At 53.0% G+C, this 21,857-nt stretch overlaps 9 protein-coding genes across 9 annotated transcripts; 4 read left to right on the forward strand and 5 right to left on the reverse strand.

Annotated features, from left to right (window-relative positions):
• Positions 1-82: 82 nt before the first annotated feature.
• Z520_05352 (uncharacterized protein) lies at positions 83-1,060 on the forward strand (the record flags this gene model as incomplete). Its single annotated transcript, XM_016775855.1, has 2 exons — positions 83-701; positions 768-1,060. The coding sequence occupies 2 exons, from the start codon at positions 83-85 to the stop codon at positions 1,058-1,060; spliced, it is 912 nt and encodes a 303-aa protein (XP_016633014.1).
• Positions 1,061-1,448: 388 nt separating this feature from the next.
• Z520_05353 (uncharacterized protein) lies at positions 1,449-1,907 on the forward strand (the record flags this gene model as incomplete). Its single annotated transcript, XM_016775856.1, has 1 exon — positions 1,449-1,907. The coding sequence occupies one exon, from the start codon at positions 1,449-1,451 to the stop codon at positions 1,905-1,907; it is 459 nt and encodes a 152-aa protein (XP_016633015.1).
• Positions 1,908-3,936: 2,029 nt separating this feature from the next.
• On the forward strand, positions 3,937-4,303 carry Z520_05354 (uncharacterized protein; the record flags this gene model as incomplete). The annotated part of the gene is made up of 2 exons (XM_016775857.1): positions 3,937-3,960; positions 4,019-4,303. 2 exons carry the CDS (start codon positions 3,937-3,939, stop codon positions 4,301-4,303), a joined length of 309 nt encoding a protein of 102 aa, XP_016633016.1.
• Positions 4,304-6,341: 2,038 nt separating this feature from the next.
• On the reverse strand, positions 6,342-7,994 carry Z520_05355 (uncharacterized protein; the record flags this gene model as incomplete). The annotated part of the gene is made up of 4 exons (XM_016775858.1): positions 6,342-7,294; positions 7,346-7,429; positions 7,493-7,594; positions 7,661-7,994. The coding sequence occupies 4 exons, from the start codon at positions 7,992-7,994 to the stop codon at positions 6,342-6,344; spliced, it is 1,473 nt and encodes a 490-aa protein (XP_016633017.1).
• Positions 7,995-8,239: 245 nt separating this feature from the next.
• Z520_05356 (uncharacterized protein) lies at positions 8,240-8,953 on the reverse strand (the record flags this gene model as incomplete). Its single annotated transcript, XM_016775859.1, has 3 exons — positions 8,240-8,383; positions 8,479-8,651; positions 8,743-8,953. 3 exons carry the CDS (start codon positions 8,951-8,953, stop codon positions 8,240-8,242), a joined length of 528 nt encoding a protein of 175 aa, XP_016633018.1.
• A 555-nt stretch (positions 8,954-9,508) lies between these two features.
• Z520_05357 (uncharacterized protein) lies at positions 9,509-10,495 on the forward strand (the record flags this gene model as incomplete). The annotated part of the gene is made up of 1 exon (XM_016775860.1): positions 9,509-10,495. The coding sequence occupies one exon, from the start codon at positions 9,509-9,511 to the stop codon at positions 10,493-10,495; it is 987 nt and encodes a 328-aa protein (XP_016633019.1).
• A 20-nt stretch (positions 10,496-10,515) lies between these two features.
• Positions 10,516-12,329, reverse strand: Z520_05358 (uncharacterized protein; the record flags this gene model as incomplete). Its single annotated transcript, XM_016775861.1, has 2 exons — positions 10,516-10,848; positions 10,902-12,329. 2 exons carry the CDS (start codon positions 12,327-12,329, stop codon positions 10,516-10,518), a joined length of 1,761 nt encoding a protein of 586 aa, XP_016633020.1.
• A 906-nt stretch (positions 12,330-13,235) lies between these two features.
• Z520_05359 (uncharacterized protein) lies at positions 13,236-14,936 on the reverse strand (the record flags this gene model as incomplete). Its single annotated transcript, XM_016775862.1, has 4 exons — positions 13,236-14,335; positions 14,477-14,659; positions 14,794-14,803; positions 14,895-14,936. 4 exons carry the CDS (start codon positions 14,934-14,936, stop codon positions 13,236-13,238), a joined length of 1,335 nt encoding a protein of 444 aa, XP_016633021.1.
• Positions 14,937-16,011: 1,075 nt separating this feature from the next.
• Z520_05360 (uncharacterized protein) lies at positions 16,012-21,291 on the reverse strand (the record flags this gene model as incomplete). The annotated part of the gene is made up of 1 exon (XM_016775863.1): positions 16,012-21,291. One exon carries the CDS (start codon positions 21,289-21,291, stop codon positions 16,012-16,014), a length of 5,280 nt encoding a protein of 1,759 aa, XP_016633022.1.
• Positions 21,292-21,857: the final 566 nt, after the last annotated feature.

Genomic DNA, 21,857 nt, shown 5'->3' on the forward strand with positions numbered 1-21,857 from the left:
TCTTTTCTCGTCGCTCGTTACATTCCAGTCGCTCTTTCAAGTCACTCTTTTCCTCTTGAGTTCTTTTTTCCGAGCCGCCAATATGCTTTTCTCCCAAGCCCTCTTCTTCTCTTCGCTCATACTTCTGGCAAGTGCCCAAGGGGATGCTGTCTTCAAAGGTCTCCCGGGCCAGGGCCGGAGCAGGACGCCAACATCCACCAGCAAGCTCATGTCGCGGCGAGATCTAGAGAAGCGCTGCGTAGGAACCTGCGAAGAATGCTTCGGAGCCGGTTATACACTTTGCCCCGGAAGCGACATCTTCTGCTACTTGCCTGGAGATGCGACCTATGGCTTGGATTCTTGCTCCTCCGACGGTTCCGACGGCTCCGACAGCGGGCTCGTTACGACTTCTACTGCGTCTGCATCGGCACCGACTTCAACCAGTACCAGCGGCGTCGACGACCTTTGTTACCAGACCGGAGCGACTTGTGTGTCATGCTTTGGCCCCGGTTATCTTGAATGCCCGGATGGATACCACTGCTACAATCCATCGGATCCTTCGTATGATACCTGCCCCAGCGATGGCTCAAGTTCGAGCGGCAGTGACAACGGCAACTCCACCACACCTAGCTGCAGTGATCTCTACGGTGACGGAAATATCCCTTGCGGCACAGATTCGTGCTATGATCCGGACGCCGGCGAATCTTGTTGCGCTGGAGGATGTAAGTTGCAGCCCTTTGTGACGTTCTTGGCTATAAGGCCAGCAGCTAACGTGTCGGCCCTGCCAGACTACTGTGACGCAGGATATACATGTTCGAGCACTCTCGGGAAATGCGATTATGGCAGTGGCGGCTCCTCAGAAGGCTCCTCTTATGATACTACGACATCCAACTACATCTATGCGACCCCTACCGATGGCTTGGTTTACAGCACTCCAAGCTCTGTTGCGACCACCACCAGCAGCGACTCTTCGTCTATACAAACCGGTGTCAGCCAACTCTCTGACTCGAGCGACGCCAGCTCTCTCTTGGTCGCCAAGGGTCTGTTGATCGCAGCTGGCGTTGGTGCATGGGTGCTGTAGAACAATTAATGACCTCCGTGTGCTGGAGATACACTGATGGATACATGCCAACGGCCTTTACAGGGATGTGGTTGGATGAATCAAATGGGATACCGCTTTGTGACCGGGTCAGTAGATGTAATCCAGTCGCTAGAGGACTTGGGAATAAATCTGGTTGTCGTCAAACGCTCTCCGTCTTGTAGACTGCGCTTGGATAGATCCTTGACTCCTCAGCCTCGCACTATTAGGGGTTATTCGGACTATTTGTTTTTCCGACAAGGCTGCGCTACTGCGCCCGCCTCCATCGCGCCGCTTTGATTTTCCGACTTCCATCACCAACTTGATTATCCCTTGCTTTTCAGCCTGAGGTCTCTTGTTTTTGCAGACATTTTCATTTGCCGTGCACAAAATGCCTCACGCTGCCCCTTCGCGTGTCGCGCCCACCGCAACATCCGACCTCGAAGCCGGAGCCGTGCTCAAACTCGGCGAATTCCAGAACGAAGTCACGCTCAACCTCTCCGAAGCGCGCATCATCCTGCAAAAGACTCTCGCAACCCGAGCGGCTCGAGGAGGTGGCTTCGAGGAGACCGAAGTCACCGCCAAGACACGCGACTACTTGGAGATCTTTGCAGTCTTTAAGGACCTGGCGGAGGCGCAACAGGTGGAAGGAATCATCAACTCATATGGCGAAAACTTGGAGCGCTTTGAAAAGTCTCAGTTGGGCAGCTTGGTGCCCACTTGCTCGGATGAGGCAAAGGCGCTGATTCCAAGCTTGGAGAAGAAGGTCGAGGATGGCGTCGTTACCGAGGACGAGTTGGAGGGCATCTGCAGGGAGTTGCAGCGGTTGAAGAGGCAGGCCCAGCTTTGATTCTCCCAAACGCCCATGGCTTTCTGCGAGCTTTTGGAGTATGGCTGTCCAGCCAAACCAGTTGGCAGGTGTCATCTCATATGATTACTGCGCCGCCGCAGTCGCCTGTTACAGCGTCGTACGAATGACGACGGAAGCAATGCTAAGACGCAAACGACAGTGCCCACATCACAAAAACATCCATGCAAAACCAACTTCTCCAAGAGATGCTGATGAAGCATAAAGAAAAAGTTGGCAGGCTTCTCCGATGGTTACGCTCTGGGTTATGCGACATGTGACCCGTCGCGGCTTAACAGAATGGCCTTCAATGGTGACTTGGAAGGATGTGACATTCTCGAAACACAGGATCTCTCTGAGCAACTCCCACTAACGCAAATATCATAGTCGGACAATCTGTGGAGACTACAGCGGGCCCAAACGCGCCGGCTCGCTAAACTTGGATGATACGTTTGATGAGGAAACGGACGAGCACTACCTGGAGTGGAAGGATGAGTGAGAAATCTTCAATGACAATGAAGCATTGCAAACCAGCATCCGACTATTTCTACACTCCGTTTCCCTCCATTTTCTAACCGTGTCCTTCTACATAAGCGACCACATCTTCGACCAAACGAATAAAAATATTCTATCCCACTCTAACAGCAAGAACTGCAGATATGGCCTCCATCGTGCACAAGTCGAGCTGCTCCGTGGAACCGCAAGGGACCCTCAAATCTGAGTCTTTGAGGAGCTCTTCTCGATTGCTCGAAGATTCGCAACCAGAACCCGAAGCTCTTCCTGCATGTGCAGAGCAACTTACCTACGGCTCCCTAGCCTCGGCAACGACCGAAGCAACGGAGACACCCTTGACGTCGCCTTTATCTGCAAAGACGAAGAGTTTACAGTCCTCGGTTTCCACCTGCAGTTCTGGTGCTTCTTGGAAGTCGCTCTCAACAATTCACCCTGGCTGGAATGAGCCTCCCAGGCTGCTTTGGCCGAGTGACTCCTCTTCAGCACCCAGACTGAGAGGAGGGCTTGATCCACGTTCGAAGTCCCCATTACGCAATATACAAAATCCTAGGCGGCCTTTGAGCACTTCAGTCTCTTCCGCCTCCTGGCAGTCGCTGTCGAGTATCCATCCATACTGGATCGAGCCCTACAGACCGCCCCAAGCGCCGTCGCTACTCGGCCAGGAGCGTCACTCGGCGTCTGCCATGCAGGCAACACCAGAGGCAGTGGAATGGAAGCCACTCATGCCCCCGAGACCAGTGACGCAGTTGGCATTCGACGGCCCTTGGTTATGTTGGGACCATGGCTCTCTCTGTGAGCATTTTGTCATCTTTGCCACCAAGTGGATCGATTCGTGTTTCGGTTTCTCTGCGTTAAGAGGACAATCTCAGCCAGCCGTCTTCGCGGTTTGATCCACGAAGGGAGAAGTATTGAGAATCATGTTACAGAGCAGTTAATACAAGGCCTTTTTGGTGAATACAAGTCCTCTTTTTGTCTTTTGGTTCGAAAGACTTGCGAAGATAGCGAGACATGATTCCATTCCAAGACTATCGTTCCTATCCTACGTCTTGCTGGCTGTCGTGTGTTTGCATCTTCTTTTACCTATTCTCCCCAGTCTTTCGTTTGATGCTATTGTCACAACTTGTTTTTGTCGAAGGTCACTTACAGGTGTGGGCCCCCTGGGTGTCAGACTTTGTCACTTTGCTCTCTCGCCCAGATGTGTCGACACGTACAATGTGTTCGTGATGGCGGAACGAGTCACAGCAGGACAAGTCAGTGATGATATGTCCGGCCCAGATGGGCTTAAATTACCTCTCTGTCCCCTGTCCAGGATTATTCCTCGACTTATCAACACTTTATCAAACCCAAAGAATTGGAACGCAATATACCCCGAGACCGGATTGGTTGAGCCATTTGGGACTTGAGCACCGGTCGATTCAAAGAGCATCAAGATTTCACCCCCAAAATACTCACGGGCAGGGGGGACGAGGCACAGGGATCTATTGAATGCATGAACCTGGACAAGGAGAGTGTTTTCAACATGCGCAATCCCATCAGCTCACGCGTAAGTTCTGAATACTCTGTTCTCATGTTTTGTTACACATTTTCATCTCCTCTAACAGTCGCGAACAAAACCAGGAAACGACTTATACCAGAACCACCACGCGATTGTCCGATGGACGACGACACGTGCGCGAGGAGGAAGAGACCGTGATCCGCACGCGTCGACCTCGTCCGAGATCCCCAGCTCCCTCGCCACTATCTCTTCTCCCGTCGTCGTCGTCGTCGTCGCGGATCATCGCAAGTCGAAGCCCATCGCCTCCGCCGCCGCCGACGCCGATTCTGAAGCAGTCGAGACACCCGCACAGTTTCTACGAAGACCAACCCCACCGTCGGAGGTCATATGAGCGGGATCGTTCTGCGACAGACCAGCGTCAGCGTCAGCGATCGCGGTCAAGGTCGACGGTGCGTTTCGCGCCGGACGAGGGCGTTGCGCGTGGTGGCCGGCTTCGGTCTCCGTCTCCACCACTATTGCTGATACCGCGTCGTCGAGGCCTGTTTGGCGAGCAGCCCGGATTCCGCAGCGGACTCTCGCCGCCGCCTGTGCGCCTCACAAGTATAAGTCGAAGCAGAAGCCGGAGTCGAATCCGGAGCGGTATCCGTCGAAGTCGAAGTCGAAGCCGGCATCGAAGTCAGAGCCGTCGCCGCGGCACAGCCCGCTCAATGTCAAGGACAAGGAACCCGGACAACACCAGAGCTGGACCTCGAGCCACAGACTGCAGCGGTGTGTGGGGCGGGTGGGCAGAGCGACGGCGGGGACGCAGCAGGAGCAGAGACGGTATTAGTGGGAGTATCAGCAGCAGCAGCAGAAGCAGATGCAGCCCCGGCAGGACGGATGAGCGATTCATGATGAGCGGAGCCTTGGGGTATAGAGATCCCCTGGTGCGTGGGTGGGACTTTTAGGATCTTTTTTGTGGATTGCGTGGCTGGCTAATTATTGCCTACCTACCTACCTACCTACCTACCTACCTAGGTAGGCAGGTCTATTACATCTACTAGTTACACGTATCTTAGCTACCTATGTACCCAGTGTTTAAGAGTATCTATGTATATATATCTAATAACCCCCGTCTCAGCACATTCCTTCGTGCCTCGTATGTAGATCATATGGCTATCTTGCTCGACTTGTAGACTTAACCCTGGCGATCTCACTCCTCCCCCCGTGTTTGGATTGAATGGCGCTGTCGGGGCTGGTTCTGAGTTCTCGGTAAGCCTGGAAGCTTCAAACCCTTGAAGCTGGCCCAGCAACAATTCTGTCCGTGAGTTGCTTATGTCACATAGTCAGTGAGTCGATCATTGAGTTACTTGATTAGTTAGTCAAACAGTCAAGCTATCCCGGGCCGTGTCACATATATAGGCATCCATCTACATCGTGCGTATATCACTTGGGACTTGAATCCTCGTCACGCTCCATTTTCCCAGTCATACAGAAAGGGTTCGGGAGGTCGTGGTGATGGTGGTGGTGGTGGGTCGAGGGTAGTATATATTCTCACATCTGAGTAGAGGTACGTGTGTATGTATCGTGCCCTACAAGTAGCTGGATCTCTCTCTCTGTCCTTGGTTGCTTGCCTAGCCTAATTCCCCAGATATCGCGTCCTCCGAGCCTTGTTCTACAAAGTCGGCCACAATGTCCCTTTCGAGCTGCGAAGGAGCGTGCCAGACCCTGGGCCGACACCATCACTACAGGATCGACGTTTCCGAGCCCTGTTCAATCATCATCACCATATCAATCTCAGCGTCTACTAGTACCATTACACAATGCCCAGCTGTATCCTCTACTCAAGATTCATCCAACCGTCAAGACCAAGACCCCTCGACCATATCAGCGCCGGTCGTGCCAGACTGCGAATCCCCCTCTCGGTCTGTACCGAGTCAAATCACGACGTCGTCAGTTACTCCTACTCGCGCCACCTTTTCGCCAACTTGGCCTGATTATATACCGTCTTCCCCAACATCAGATGATGAATTCTTCCCGCCAGCTTCGCCCACTGAACAGGTCGACCGATCCTGTTGGAACGAGACCGGATCCTTATTCCACAGCTTGTCTGGACCTTCTCCTCAACGCGGCACACTTATCCCGCTGTCAGAGACCTCGACTCTACCACAGCAGCCTTTAAATGGGAGGACGAGGGCCCAGCAATGAAGGAAGATGAGGATTCAACCATTGCCCTACATCGGTTCTTTTAGCAGTATGTTGATTGTGTGCACAAGTAGTGAGACAATGCAAGACCGAGATCAGAGCCTGTATTTGATATGTTTACGACGATGGTCGCCAGTGCTGAGAAAAGGCCGATGACGGATGGAGGTGAGTACGAGCCAGTAATAGCCACGAAGGACAGCTCGTAGTGTCTGAGAGTGATTCCGGTGAAATGCTGACAGAATGCATCAAGGCTGCCCAAATGCAACGCTCTCCGGTATCCGAAAGCTCGCGCAGAACATCTTCTTCTTCGGCGCGACAAGTCGGACAAATCGAACCTGCACATCCAGCTCCGGATCGTCGAGCTTGACCTCTGCGCCGATATGCTTCGAGATTCTTTCACAGATCTCTTGGGTCTCTTCGTCTTCAGCAACAAGCTTAGCTTGGAATAAGTACAGGTGAATCAACGGTAAAGCTTTTGACGTGTGGGGTTTGAATTCGGCTTCACGACCGTGATAGAGGCCTTGGAAGGCATCGAGGAATTCGATAGCACTGGCCGGTAGGTTCATGACATAGCGAGAGAACACATTTGGTTCTTTCAAAACTTGTGCTGCTGCATCGGCCTCTTTACGCAGCACTTGCATTTCTTCTTTGGTCAGTTTCCGCGATATCTTCAACTTCGAAGGCAATCGGACTTCTCGTGGCGCGTATCGCAAGTCTCTAGTTGCACTCCAAATGAAGTCCCTACCGTCTTCACAGGAAGCCGAGACAAAGTCGCTGACCTTGTTCGACTTGATGGCGTCCTGAAGACTTCGGTACGAGTCCGGGTTGAGGTCGTTGGCTCTGACAAAGACCTTGCGTTTACCGGCCGGCACGGCGAAAGGCCCTACACCCGCCATCACGTCACAGACAGCCTCGCCTTCTTCGAACTGCTCAAAAAGCCGGGCATGTTCAGTACCTAACCGAGAGTTCCAGTACACTTTGCCAAAGTTGAATTTGAACTCGCAGCCAGATTCGTGGACCGTAACATCGAGGTCGTCTGGGCCGGCGATGACTTCATAGGGAAATGTTCGAAAGACGGATTCGGTGCCCACGTCGAACGTCTTATTGATCACGGTCGTAATATTGGGATTTTTGTCGACTAAAATTTGCCCAATGATATACTTGTAGGGAAGATATGCTTCACGCAGGTTTATGTGAGCTTGCGAATGGTCAGCACAAGGCTCTAGAGTTTACGTGTAGGGAGACGCACCAACATGGCCGACCTGGGCAAACCCTGCAGGAGTTTCCTTTTCCTCGTCGGGAATCTCAGGCAGAATTGCCTCGAGAATATTATCTAGCGAGACAAGTTAGATTTCGGGTACGACATCACGGAGGTCATTCCTGACCACTCACGTACGCATAGTCCAGACGTCGTATGTGAGTGTCAGATCGTAGGGCCGTAAGCTGGCAAGTTTGTCCTCCACCAGTTTCGAGATAGTCTGTGACCATGTTTTCGGCTCTGCCCAATCCCGTCAGTCAGCAAAGTCCTTCCCCGTACCCAAGGCTACAAAGATGGGTAACGCACTTTTCGCGTCAATCTCCGGCCTGAGCAAGAGGCACTTTGCCCCTGGCACCGAGTCATCGTCCCGCAAAGGCTTGATCGGACTGATGCGGAGCAAGTCTTGAGATTTTTCGAGCTCCTTCCTGATCGCCCCGATCTGTCTGACGTCTGAGATGGTGGCAGCCGCCAGCGGCACGGTTTTGCGAAAAAAGGACTTGTCCAGCGTTTGCATGGACCGGTTCACGGGCGGAAGGAAAACTTTGGGCAGGTCTGCGGAGTTGAGGTTCATCCTTCTGGTTGTGGCATTGGACACGTCTGGCGGTGTGGTCGAGAGGAGTCGACGTAGCAGGCTTGCCATGCGATAGGGAGCCTCTTCTGTTTCGTTCTGAAGCCCAAAATCTGCAAGTAGCAGCACAGGGAGTCACTGGCAATGCTGGGTTTGCTCCAATCTGGATGCCAAGGCACTAACCTTTATTAGGAAATACGGTAGAGTGCAAAGTGTGATTGAAGCAATACGGAGAATCAAAGACCGTATCATGCAATATGGTCCAGAAGCCACGCACAGAAGCCACAACTACTACCATGTAGTCGATACAAGCACCATCATGTCTTCGTCCACAACCTCAACAACGGTCCCTCTGATCCATTGACCGGATCTTGCGCTGGCAAAGCCACGCCCTGGATCTCCTGTCTGAAGGCGTCCCCAACTTCGTCTTTGCCCAACTCGCTACGCCATTTCGGGGCTCCCTGAAAAAAACACCCATGTGAGTAAACGAAAACCAAACAAAAGATCTTCCCACCAAAATTCTTAGGATAGGGGTGGGACGGTCTCGCTTTATTACCTCTGGGTAAACGCCAATATACCTGTAATCGGCGCTGCTTTGAAGAGAGCAATGTCCCGTCCCGGCAGGGAGGACAATGACATCTCCAGCGTGCACCTCAATCTCCTTGCCGCCCGACGTGTCGTCGTTCGTGCCGCAACCGACCAAGATCCTCGATTCGCCCTGGAAGACCCCTACAGACGAGATTTCCCGAAATTTAGCTAACCCCGCGCGGAAAGAAGAGGCGTTTTGTTTTCATGGAAGGGGGAAGAAAGGCCTTTTTACCGTAGCACTCGTGCGTGTTGGGATGGAAATGCCTATATGAGATGTGACCCCAGGTGCCTTTCTTCTCCCAGGCGTGCGATTCCAGGAATTCCGTCGTCTTGGCTTCGGAGAGTGGGAGAGGGAGACAGTCGCGATAGATCAGGACGGGCATGTCGTTGTTGGGGCAGTGCTTGTTCGGTCCGAGGTAGTATGTCTCGGGCTCGAATCCCATTGTGGCAGCGAGACGGTGCTGATAGATATATATATATTCAGCTTGAGGGGGAGTGATGGCGATTGTATTCAGCGAAATTGATATTTCATATGAGCTAAGCAGTCTGAGATATCAAGAAGAAAGGGCCTCGGGAGAATTTGGGGCCTGGATGAGTTTGCTGTTCTAAGTAACGGAACCCCGCTCGATGGAACCAGCGACACCCTCTCCAGCTACATGTTCTAGATAAGTGTATACTGCTGGTCTGCCCACCAGATGCATTGCGTTGACTCTTTTGGCTATGTGGCCCTTGTCATTTCCATCTGTTGGCGATGCCTATCCCACCTGGTGGTCGTATTCTGTACGCGGCTGGAGGACGCGTCGCGTGGAGGCATCATGACGTCGTCGATACAAGAGCTACTCGTACGGAGTACATGCTCCTCCGCCACGGCCGGTCGTCTCTCTTCGCCTTGTCCAGATTCTCCTACTTGTCTGGTAGTCCACCAAGTCCACGGGGATTGGAGGTCTTGTCTTGAATCTCGGGGCTGAGAATAATTGTAAAAGCAACATTCTTAGACAATGGCGAAGCGCACTCTCGATGGGTACTTCTCCTCGACGCCGAACAAGAAACCACGCGCCGATGAGCCTCTACAAGGACCGCCAGAAAACGACTTTTCCCCGAGGTCTATAGCCAAGACGACAAACCATCCCACATACCCCTGGCCGATTCCTCACCTGCCGAGTCATGTCGCAACGGAAATCGAACTGCTAGTCACCGCCCAAGGCAAGGAGATCAGGGACCAACAACACCTGGACTTGATATATTTCCAACCGTTTATCCCCAAGTCAATCGAAAGGGAGCTCTTCAACTTCTTCCGCTCCGAGCTCTTCTTCTACCGCGTCAAATACACCATCAAGCGGTTCGGCAAAGAGACCCTCATCAACACGCCACGATTCACCACGGTCTTTGGGATCGACGAGACGAGTCGCTTCGCAGATGACGGCCTGCGCATCGTCGAGGCTTCAGACCCTTCCAAGACGGTTCGCAGGGATAAGTATAGGTGCCAACCACGGCCGATCCCGGAGTGCCTGGACCTCCTTCGCCGGGTGACTGAAGCCAACACCAACACCAAGTACAACTTCTGCTTGGTCAACTATTATGCAACAGGAAACGACAGCATCTCGTTCCATAGTGACGATGAGCGGTTTCTTGGTCCCGAGCCAGCCATCGCATCATTCACGCTAGGAGCAAAAAGAGATTTCCTGATGAAGCATAAGCCTCCCAAGGACGGCAAGCCGAAGCTGCAGACCAAGGACATCAAGCTGCCGCTGGCCAGTGGCGATATGATTCTGATGCGCGGCTCGACACAGTCAAATTGGTTACATAGTATTCCGAAGCGAAAGGGCCCCGAGGCTGACAGAGGTCGAATCAACATCACTTTGCGTCGCGCTTTGATCCCTGCTGGCACGGAAAACTACTATCGATATAATGTCGGAGAGGGGGGAGCGTATAAGTGGGATAGCGCCAAGAAAGAGATGATGCCCCTGGTTGTCAAGAATGGATGATCGTTGGTTGACAGCAAAACTTATTGCGTTTTCTTTTTCCTCTTGCCTGCAGCGGAGAAGATCGCGCTCCCGATTGTGCTTGTGATGGATCGATAGACCGTTTGGCCTTCCAATGTGTGGGTGGTGATGCCGAAGAGCACCAGGAACAGGACGGAAAGGATGCTGACGACCAGGAAACAGAGCCAGTACGTCTTGAGGGTGTAAATCTTCTCGATTTCGGGAAGCTGGATAGAGAAATATCCCGTCATCAGACTGACTGGGAGGAACAAAATGGTTGCCTTGGCCAGCAAAATCGTCGTTCTGGTGAGCCTCTCCACGGCCTGGGACTCTTTCAAGGCGACCAAGTTGAAGTTCTGCATCGCATTAGTGGAAGGTATCAAAGCGACCGCGACCTGGGGACACCTACCATAAGCACAAGAGACTCCTTCTGCTTGATGCATTCGTCAATTTCAGTCAGCGCGTACAGTCGAATCCTGCCGAGCAGTCTCTCGAAGCGGGCCACGGCCGAAAAGCTCAACTTCACGTTTGACCTTGAATCATCCGCCAAAAAGCCCTCTTCGTACGGTGCAAAATGCGAAGCGGGAGTTTGGTGACCCCCCAGCTTGACGTCTTGGTCGTGAAATGTGCCCCGGGGTGACAGGAGCAGGCTGTTGGCATCCATTACCAATCGTTGGCTGTGAAGGAGGCGAGACACGATCCACTCGTAGCTCTCGTACATGAGCTTGAGGACTGTCAGCTGGGTCCCAATTTCATGGACCTCCTTGACGTGAGATACGTCAGCCGCCTTGAACATGCGCTGTTGCATCTCTTCCAATCTCCTCCGATAGGGATGGTCAAGGCGGGCAATCAACCTGTAAGTCCCTTCCCAGTCGTCGAAGAGGTAATAAAACAAGAGGCTCGCCGCCTCTTTTGGGTCGTAGCCGGTCGTGCTGTTGTTTGAATACTCGTTCCACCTCACGCGGACCTTCATCAGGGCATCTCGCGAGCTGTCTTGGGTGTGTTGCTTGGAGAGGCACTGGAAGACATTGAGAACATTGCGTCTAGAAATGAGATGCGGCTCACTGGGATTGGGACGTTCAAACACAGAAATGACGGTTCCATCATCACATATAAGCAGAGACGACCAGATCCGTTGGCCAGGTGGTTTATTGCCTCCAGACGTCGTATTGCCAGCATCTTCGGCAGATGCACCGTCGTGTGGCGTTGCTGTGTCTTTCTTGGCCTTCGGGAGCGAGTACAAAGCATTGAAGCCGATGTAGATGTAACGGCGGCCAAAGTCGACGGAGCAGAAGTGCCACAGGTTCCTCACTACCGTGCCAAACGTCAAGCCTTCCAGATCCCGCGGGTCCATTGCTTGTTGCTGCTGTACGGCCGTGGGCTGAAGGGGCACGCCTTTCTCGACGTCCGTCGTCCGTGTTCTCGGGCTCTTGTGCAGCGGAGCAGAGGTGGAAGTCCGCGAGGTGTCGCTGCCTGTGGAAGACGTGACATGACTTTTCGTCTGGCCTGGAGAAGTAATAGCCTGGCACAGCAGGCCGGCAAGTCTCGGGGACAGATCGTATTTCTTGGCCACTTCCTCGATGATGGGCTTTTGCGATTCCGAGGCCCAGAAGTTCAACCACAAGGCTTGACTCCCGCTGCGACGGTGAGGCTGCTGCAGCCACTCCAGGGCGCCGTCCCGGCTGATGTCGACGGCGCATTTGGCCTCGGTGCTGTCGAAGCTGACGATGAAGTTTTCCGTCCCAGCCTGCTTCAGCCTCGCCTCGCACACGTTGAAGGCCGCATCATCGTCCAGATCGTATACCTCGTAGGTCTGAGGCGTCTGGGCTTGCGCCATGTGGTGACACAACTTGGTCAGGTGAAGGACGTAGAAGAGTTGCGCAAGCTTGTAGCTTCTAGAAGAAGAAATTCTGTCGAAGCGTGAAGAGGGAGAAGAGACGAGATCAGGAGACACGCCGACATCTGATCAGGCGCCTGGCGTTGGTCGGTAGGCGACCGACTCAGCCTCTCACACCTCCTCCCCCATTCGAGTCGCCTATTCACCTAATCAGCCAAACACCGGCGATTGGCCTCAGTAACCTGAGTCCTGGCTCCTGTTTCCCCGGGCGGGGGGGAAAGTGAAACCCACGACGCCACGCCCCTGACGAACGACTTGGGGTCTGGCCCCCCGAACGACCAAGGCTTGAGACACCCGGCTTCCCAAGCTCTAGCGCCCCTGAGATACCGAGGGGTGTTGCGTGTCTCGCTTCGTTCCAGGCTGGCCCTTCAGCTTCTTTGCCCTTACCAAACGACCCATGACGACTGAAAAAAATAAAAACTGGCAAAATTACTCAATGTTGAAGTCAGTACTGCATCTTTGGGGACGATGAAAAGAAAAGATGAATGCTTCCTCACAACCGCTGGCGAAAAGTTTTATCACGCTGATCATTTGCGCAACGACGTTTAACGGCAGCCGCGGGCAGCAGATTCTTAGAAGGACCTTTCCACATATGGTTCATCGGCCCTCTCATGATGGAAGGCTGTTGATCCGACAAAAGACATCATCCCAGTGAGTTTGGGCTTCCCTCCAAACATAAGAAGTATGAAGAAGTTTGTCAACCGACACTATATGCTGCTCGGAGGTATCATGGGAAGAAAGGAATAGAATTCCTCAGCACGCTCAAGTAGAGCCTCATTGTAGATGTGTGGAACAGATTCACCACAATTAGGACCAGAGACCACCACGAACTCTACTCTTTCCATCTTACAATTTCGGGATAGCAGGACCGCCGTAGGATCCCGGCGCTGCACGGATTCTTCCACGATACTTGTCCTCAATCGCATCGGCCACCTCGTCGCGTTCCAACTCTGGAAGAGCTCTGCCGTAATTGCTCGGGGTGACCAGCGCCCAAAGGCCGTCCTGGTCCCTGCCATCAAGCATGCCACAGGGCCAGTGGTGGAGATTGCGGTCGTGGATCGAGCGATGGATCCGTTCGAACGTGTTGGCCATGGGCCAGGCCTTGCGATCTTCGACGGCAATGTTTTCGACGGCGTCTTCGAGGTCGCCGACGAGACCTGCGCTGGGCTCTGGCACCAGCCTGTTTCCCAGTTGATTCCAGTGCTTGTTGGGATTCGGCTTGAGTCGGTCCGGGAGAAGGTAGAACTCTGCTGCGTCGTCCATATGCTCAGGATCCTCGTCTATAAAGGCCAATTTCTTGTCCTTGGAACATTGGGCGAGCATCCATGCCAGTGAGATGTCGGAGCCCCTCGGGTCATATCTGCCGCCACCGATGTCGCTGTGGACACCAGAGAACCAGACCTGCTTCATCACTTGAAGACCTGCACCGTCAGACGTTGGCTGGTACAATTGCGAGCCGTTGTTTGGGTCTCGCGGCCATTGCCACAGTGTTGGCATGAAGGGGACTCGACGCTCGTCCAGCGCAAGGGCGTGATATGCGTATTGGATCCTGGTCGACAACTCGGCGTTGTGAAATTCGATCTTTTCACCACCCCATCCCTCGGCATGGAACTCGACAGTGTCCCAGACCCCTAGAATCTTGATGGCGTCTTTTGCCTTTTCGTTCACGTCATTGCCGATCAGATTTTTGAGGGTTGGAGAAAAGTCGAAATCAGGTCTGCTGGTCGGATCCTTGTAGTACTCATCGTAGACTTGAGGGAACCAATCCATGCCTCGTTTTGTGAGAAGTCCAAGCTTGGCCACTAACCCAGCGATGGAGCGGGCAGTGTAGGCACCGCGCGAGAAGCCAAAGAAGAAGATCTCATCTCCAGGATCTGGATCGTAATTGTGTGCTAGGAAAGCATAAGCCGCCCGGATATTGGCAGAGAGCCCAGCCCCATAGACACCTAATGGACAGTTAGAAACCCAGCCCACCTAGATTCCCGAGAAACAGAAAGCAAGTCCTGACACCTTATTTCTCAAAGATGTGGGAGGGGGCAAGATGAGTATGATTGAGATGCCACAAGGGAAACGGAGTAATATCTCACCGCCACGGATCTGGTCGCCAATTCCTGACCCAACACCAGGTTGATAGTAGACGATTTGCTCGACCTCTCGTTCCTTACCATCCTTTTCCCTAATCACAGCGACCGGACTGATGGCTCTAGCAAAGCGGGCAATGTTGGTTGGATGGCTAGGACTGCTGACATTCAAAATGCTCTGCCACGTTCCTACAGAAAATAAAACTCAGCCTCAAATTCGATTTAGACTGTATCGTAGACAGCTTGATCACGCTAGATGCAAATCATAACGGGTGAAAAATGCCTTTTATTGAGGCAGAGATTTGCAGGGGAGGAGGCAGTACCGTCGCACAGCTGCAAACTGTTAGCCTATCCTATAATGATGAAAGCCCGGTATACATGGAGCATCCAGCCACGGAAAAATACTGCCAGGGCAATAACTTACCACAATAAGACGTTTGTAATTTGCTGGTGGACGACCAGCCATGTTGAATCTATCTGTGAGATTTCAGGCTGGGCTGACGGGCAAGGCTCGATATGGTCACACGCTCCAACGGGCCTCTGTAGCACTCCTCACTCAGCCGAGGCGAGGAAGGAGGCTTTTTATACATTCGAACCATGCTGAAAAGTGACTCGAGGCCTTGAACCGAGAAAGAGGGCGGCTTGTACGACTGGAACTCCATCAGCATTACAGGGGACCTGCCACCCATCCTGTCGAAAAGTTCAGCTTCAGCAAAATGGATGCCTTAACATGAAGGGTGTCTGTATGGCTGGCTGAAAGAGCTGCCAGCCATTGGTTGCCTCTGACACCTTACCGTGTGACTGAACGAGGGGCAGGCTCAGCTGTACACACAAATCGAGGTCGAGACCCCGCCGCGTGATTGATCCTATTCGTATGTATCAAGAGCACCTGCACGAGGCGGCCGTGTGAACTCATTAGGATGGATGATTGGCAAAGAGACCAGAACTAGAAGGAAAGCTGAGATTCATTCCGGCCAAAGACGCGATCTCGCGTCGGATAAGGCACGGACGCCCAGGCAGCCCGTATCGAAGCTTTCCCAAGTTGGTTTGTAGCAGCCCCGCTCAATGCGAGAAGCTTCCCAGCTTTGGCTAATGAAGCTTTGCAAGTAGGAAGCGGGTGGGCTCTCAGCGGGTGGCATTCTGGGAATCTCATTTGAGAAAAGCTAGACCAGACCTCCTAGTGACGAGTAGAGCTCAATAAGCCTGTGAAAGGGAGGTGACACATGTCCTCATGAATTGAATACTCTAGTGAATCTTAAACCAAGTTGATGCAGAGCTCGAACGCTAGATCCTCGAAATTTGTTAACGCTTAGACCATGGGACGAAAAGAAAATCCGCTGATAGCCTTGTGGTGCATAAATAGACCAACCCAAGCAATGTTGCAGAGGCTCCTGCAACGTGGCTTCGCACATACCTAAGCCACTCACTTATTGTGATATCCTGAACTGACATGCGATAAACAAGTCCCAGTTCGGGGTTACCGAGTAGGCCGCCAACGCCCTCAGATCTGCAGGGTAGCTTGTTTTCAAACGTATAAGCATTCAATCATATTCCTCCTCTCGAGGTCTCCCATCGAACCAATTTCGCGCTCTTTTGAGACTGAATGTCCGTCGTGGCTTTGGCTCTTTGTACGCCTCTATTCCAGAGTAGCCCCTCGGTGGAGGAGCCTCGTAATGTTCTGGCCACTCATTGGCTTGCTTGAAGTCCCTCCCGATAATGCCGTTGCCTCTCAATTGCTGTGGAGGTCCATTGGGTTGCGGTTCAGAAGGCGAAATGCCCAAGATGCGTTCCTGCTTGCTGAGACGACGTTGTATATCCCCACCTCCATAGGCGTTTGTCATGGGCATTGCTGACGACGGAGACATACGAGGTTGGCTTCTTCCCATTGCTTGGACGGAAGACAGCTGTTGGTCAGAGGAGTTGTCGCCGACATTTCCGACTGCTCTTCGTGCCCCCTCGGGCTGAATACCACGACCAGATATTGTTAAGGAGCGTCGGGCGCTTGCGTGAACACCGGGCTCGAAACTATGACTTGCTGGGGGCCGATTTTCTGTGTCATACAGCATGTCGTGGTTAGGTGGGCTAGTCATGTTGTGCGACAACTGGTAATCGGCGTCTCGGGGGTTTGACACTGGGTTACGACCCGAGGCGTCGTTGGTTGCTCGATATTGCTGAGACTGTCCCATCCCCGTGGCCTGGGCTTGAGGCTGGACTTCGCCGTCGTCTTCGTCATCACTGTGGTCATCTTCTTTCTTTTGTCGGCGGCTTCCGAAAAGACTAAATCTTCGCCGAGGTGCCGCCCCTGCTTTTGGAGCATATGTATTCTCTGCGTAATCGTCTTCGCTTTCTTCCTGATCCCAATCTTCCTCTCGGTTCCCAGGGGCTTTGGGTCTTCTCCCACCGATGCCGAACCTATTCAAGAGTGTCGGTTTCCTTTGTATCCCACTGGCTTCGTCAAGCTTCTCGCGATCAGAGCTACCGTCATACCAAAGAGCCGGGACAAGTAGCCTGTAAGGCGTCGTAATTCCGGATGGGTCTTTTTGGTTGACTTCAACATTTAGGACCACATCGAGACCTCCTTCCAGATTAACATGATCGTTGACATCAATTTCATTACCTTCAGCGTCGACGGCCGGTACGTTCCCTTTCCTAGCGGCTCTTTCGGAGAAATTGGTCGGACGGCGTTTGAATGTGCCCGGCCGCATTGGCACGCCAGAAGAAACGTGATCCAACGAAGAAGCGCGCCTCTGTGGGAGAGCCTGGAATTCACTCGAGGCTTGTCGAGAGCCGCTTGCACTACGGTTCTGAACCAATGTAGTGCCTTCGGATTGTGTTGTTCCATCGTGAGACGCTGAACGACCTTGGCCGTATATCGTGTCGCGATACGAAGTGGGAGGCGCGTTCCGAGAGCTTAGTCGGCGGAACAGAGTTCGTGGATTGACATCTGCCTTGCTGAAGGAGAATCGTCGAGGACGAGGTCCTGGACTTTCCTCCAGGTCTTCATCTTCGAAGACTGCCGAATCTTCTGATGCTGAAGGTGGAGGGGTTGAGCCTGGAATGTACTCCCGGATCGAACACCAATTGCGTCGGGGCAATAGTCGTTTATTGTTTCGTTTCTTGTCGTTCACATCATGCGTGAACATAGGAATCATGTCTTCGTCTGTGTAGTGGTCCAAATGATGCACCTTGTTCCGCCTGTTCAGGATATCGGCGAGCATGTCCGACGGAGGTGTATTCACAATCGCTGAAGAAATCACATTTGGCATGTATCGGTGATCTTTGTCCTTGGGGATCTTCAGCTTCGGGTTTGAGTGAAACTGGCCAATTGCGGCCAGGTGGACATCGCCGCTCAAAAAGGTGATGCGACAGGACTTCTCTGCCGCAAGGTCTTGCAGGTCTTTCACCAAGTCATTGCGCTCATGTTTGTGGTTTGTTGAAGTCCAATGATCATCAAGGTCATCGAGTATCTCGACGCCCCCGTCGAATTTGTTGAGAAAGCCGCCTTTTAGGATCCCGGCTCTTCCCAACGCCTTAACAGGGTCCATGAATCGACTAGTGAGAACATTTTCCAACCAAACCAGGCGAGGGTAGGCAAGGGGAATACCTAGCAATACGATGAGGTGCTTCGTCTCTCCCTCAATGAGTTCCTTGCGGCATCTGTCCAAAACGAAATCTAAGGTGGTCAAACTCAACACCTCATTGCGCCTTCTTTCCGTGCGGCAGTCAAGGCCCAGAAATGCAACATGCTTTCCCATATGCATAAACACACTTCTGCTAAGTTGTTTGATATAAGGCCCTGGCTGTCGGCCCAGAACCCAGCTAGGTTCATGCGCCATGGTTTCCTCGGGGACGCTCTGATGCTGAAATAGCATGTAGTATTTATATGCAACATTACCGATCCCAGAAAATACTGGCGTCTCCATGAAATGGTTTGGGTAGGAACCAAAGCCATCGATAATGTCATGATCGTCCCAGATATTCACCATCGGGATTTGGCTAGCAGCCATGCTGAAGAGACCCTGAGAGAACCACATGGCATATCTGTTCAGATAGAAGCTCTCGAGTTCTTCCTTCATTTCATGTGTGAACGGAGCGTGATGTTTATGAGCTGGGTTCCTCATCCTGGTCCATTCACCAAAATGTTCGGTCTCGATCATAACGCGGTCATTGTATATCTGGTCGCCGCCCCCTATCATAACGTGAAATGGGCTTGATTGATGGGTGTTGAGGACGTCTCTCCACATCGGATCAGGTCCGCTGAAGCTGTCTGGATTAACGGAGAGGCTGAACCCATTGCAAGAATGAAACATTATGTGCATGGTCTGACCTCGAGCAGGCACCCAGAAACCGACGGCCGGGCCACGATTGATGCGGTAAGCGATATGCTGTTGCTCATCGGCGAGTTCGATTTCGAGATTAAATCGCCAGAAGGTCACATCACGGTCTGGATCTGCGTAAAGTCGCGCTCCCGCTACTTCCTGATATCTGCCGAATCTCTCCCCGTCCGTATCAAGCACGCGGTTGTTGGAGAATGGAACTAGTCCCTGGGGTCCATTATGCTCCAGCGGGCTGGGAGAGCTTTCGAAGAGGCCGTCATCGTTTTCGATCTGTGACAAATCCTTGCCCTCTTCCAGATGGTCCACGGGCCGAACATACAAAGCCCTCCCAGTCCTTGAGAGCTTCGTTAAGCCAGCAATCGGATCAACATATTCAGGTTGAAGCTCATCTGCAGTGACGTGATGAGGCGGAGGTGGTAACAACTTTTGTGGCTGACAAAACAGACGTAAAGTCGGCGTCGGATCGTAGGAAGAATGAGAATTTTGAGTCACGATAAGGACACTCCCTCGCCAGAATTCACGTTCTTTCCCCTTTTCATCTTTCTGTCTTCTCATGCCCTTGTAGCGAAGTAAAGGCCCGCACCGCAGATAGAGTTGTGGCTTGAACTCAGCATTTCTATCGTCGATATGATCTCCAGCAGCAGGTTGGTCAGCTACCTTCGTCGATCTGCTGCTGCTGCGTCTGCGGGTTGACGAAGCCGCCGCCTGTTCCCACCAAGCTTTGCCCCTGTCCGCGGGGGCTACGGGTTCAGTGGAGAAGTCGATGGCTGTAAGTCTTGCTGTCCCGGCCTCTTTCCATTCATCGACAGGTCGATTGTTGAGCGGCTCTTTGAATGACACGCTAGACTTTCGTTGTCTTTGACGTATCACATCTATCGGCTTCGCTGGAGGGGATTGGGGACTGCTTGGGTGAGGTGATGATTGAAGCCCAAGGCCAATCGGTGGTGTCTGTGGTCGCTGCTGTACCTGCAACACTTCATTTCTCAAACCGGCGGCATCTTGGTTGTATTGTTCTTGTCTGCGAGCTTGGATTGTTGTTGCTGAGGTCGGCACGGGTATTCTGCTTGGCACCCTGCTAGCCGAAGCGATCCTTCCATCCACATCCCTTGCCGGAGCTTTTTGGAGTCTCGCTGAGCCTCCTCGCCCAAGTTTGACGGAATCTGACATCCCAGTGAGTTTCTCCAAGGCTGCTTTATGAGACGCGTTCCTCTGCCGCTCTAAAAAGTCGTCCCGAGCCGGAATGGAGGGTGCTTGGGCTTCGGTGGTGCGAGCCGGCGCTTGCCCATCCAAAGCTTCGACTTCGGCGCCCATCGGTGCGACTTCACGCTGTTTCCCAGATCGAACTCTGTCTGCCTTGGTAGCAACTTCCTCAGGCACTGCGCGAGGTGCGTCGAGCGGACCATCTTGACTAGGCTTACTGACTCGCCGATACTTGCTGCTTGGCTGACGGCGCTGACCGACATGAGCCGGTTGCAGTGGGCTGGAGATGGTGTACTCAAAACCTGGGTGGCCTTCCCCGGAGAGGCTTCGTACGTCAGGTCGATGATTGTCCACAGTTGTGCTATGTTGCAACCGCTGCCGCTGAGTGGTGCTGAGATTTCGAACCAAACCCGCATCTTCTAGCGTTGGTACTTCCTGATCGGTTGCTTGCTCCCTTTTCGGCGCAGACCTGCTGGCAGAAGCAGTGGGCAGGGACACCGGAGCAGTTTCTTGAGGAGATTCTACAGCCTTTCGAGCCGGTTTTGACTCGCGCTCTCGCAGTAGCATCTCAGCCTCCTGTACCCTCGCGCGCTTTTCTTCCTTGCTAATATCATTCAGAGTGACTTCCAGCTTTTGTAGAGGGGAACGATCTGGGGCCCAATCCCTTCTGTGAGCCTCATCTCGGAATGCGCTCGATCTGCTGACAGCTGATACCGGCTCGTCGACACGGCGGGAATTGTCAGACGCCCGACGAGGCTGTTGATTGGACCTTGCCTCCTTTGCGGACGGTTCGCGGGCTGACTGAATGTCTCTTCCTGGTGTTTCCGTAGCGCTCGAGCCATTGAGATCTGCAGTCTTCAGTCGCAAACCATCAGGCGGCGCTGGCTTTCGAGACACAGTGGGCATAGCTTCCCGGCGTACTGGCTCAGATACTACGCGCTGTTTAGGTTTGGCAGTTTCCTCGGGGTATTCATCCTCCACATCTGCAAATGCTTCTCTGTGGAATGGTCTGCCCTTGGCTCTCTGGGAGAAGGATCGCTGCAGGCCGGGATCCGCACCTTGGCCAAAGCCTCGATAGGAGATGGGTGGCCCGCGAGGCACTTCGGGCGCCGCAGGGAGAGGTTGTACTGTGTTTTCCAAGTTCTGAGAAAGTGGACGTCTGCCTGGGCCTCCACTGTACCGACGACTTGAGCCATTTTCTCTGCTGCGCGCGGTGTTTTGAGCGATCAGGGAATCGAGGGCCGGATCGTGGTAAAGGTCAACGGGGTTCATGGATGTAGCCATGGCGGTAGGGTCGAGATCAAGGATGAGGCTGCGAGAAGAGACAAGCTTGCGGAGGGGAGTGGCCTAGAGATGTACGCAGGTAACGGAGGCAGCCATGGACAATGACATCCAAGAGCTTGATGCGTATGATAAGTTTGTCTTCGTCGTTTGTCTTCGTCCAATGCGATGGCGGAAATGAGAGGTCCAGTTCAAGAGGATACGAAATGTCTTTTCCCGACACGTTCACATGGGGATGGAGAGGAGAGATTGTAGCACAACAACAATGGGGCACCAGAAGATGGCCTGAAGCCTCAATTGAATAATGTCATTAGGTATGTACAAGAAAAAGAGAACACGTCAAGCAAACACCATAGACTGACAGCCGCAGGAAAGTGAAGGAAGGATAAGTAACCCGTACCTTGGACCCATGATCTGTGTGGCTGGTAAAATGTGGTATTTTGGTCGACCACGTCAATCGACGAGGCGAGGAGACTCCAACTCCAAGATCTTGCGACACTGGGTCTAGGTGGAGCTTCGGATTCGTCACAGCAAGTCGGACTCTGCTAACAGGCTCCCAGGCTAGAGAG

The sequence above is a fragment of the Fonsecaea multimorphosa genome (assembly GCF_000836435.1).
Source record: "Fonsecaea multimorphosa CBS 102226 unplaced genomic scaffold supercont1.9, whole genome shotgun sequence".
NCBI lineage: Eukaryota > Fungi > Ascomycota > Eurotiomycetes > Chaetothyriales > Herpotrichiellaceae > Fonsecaea > Fonsecaea multimorphosa.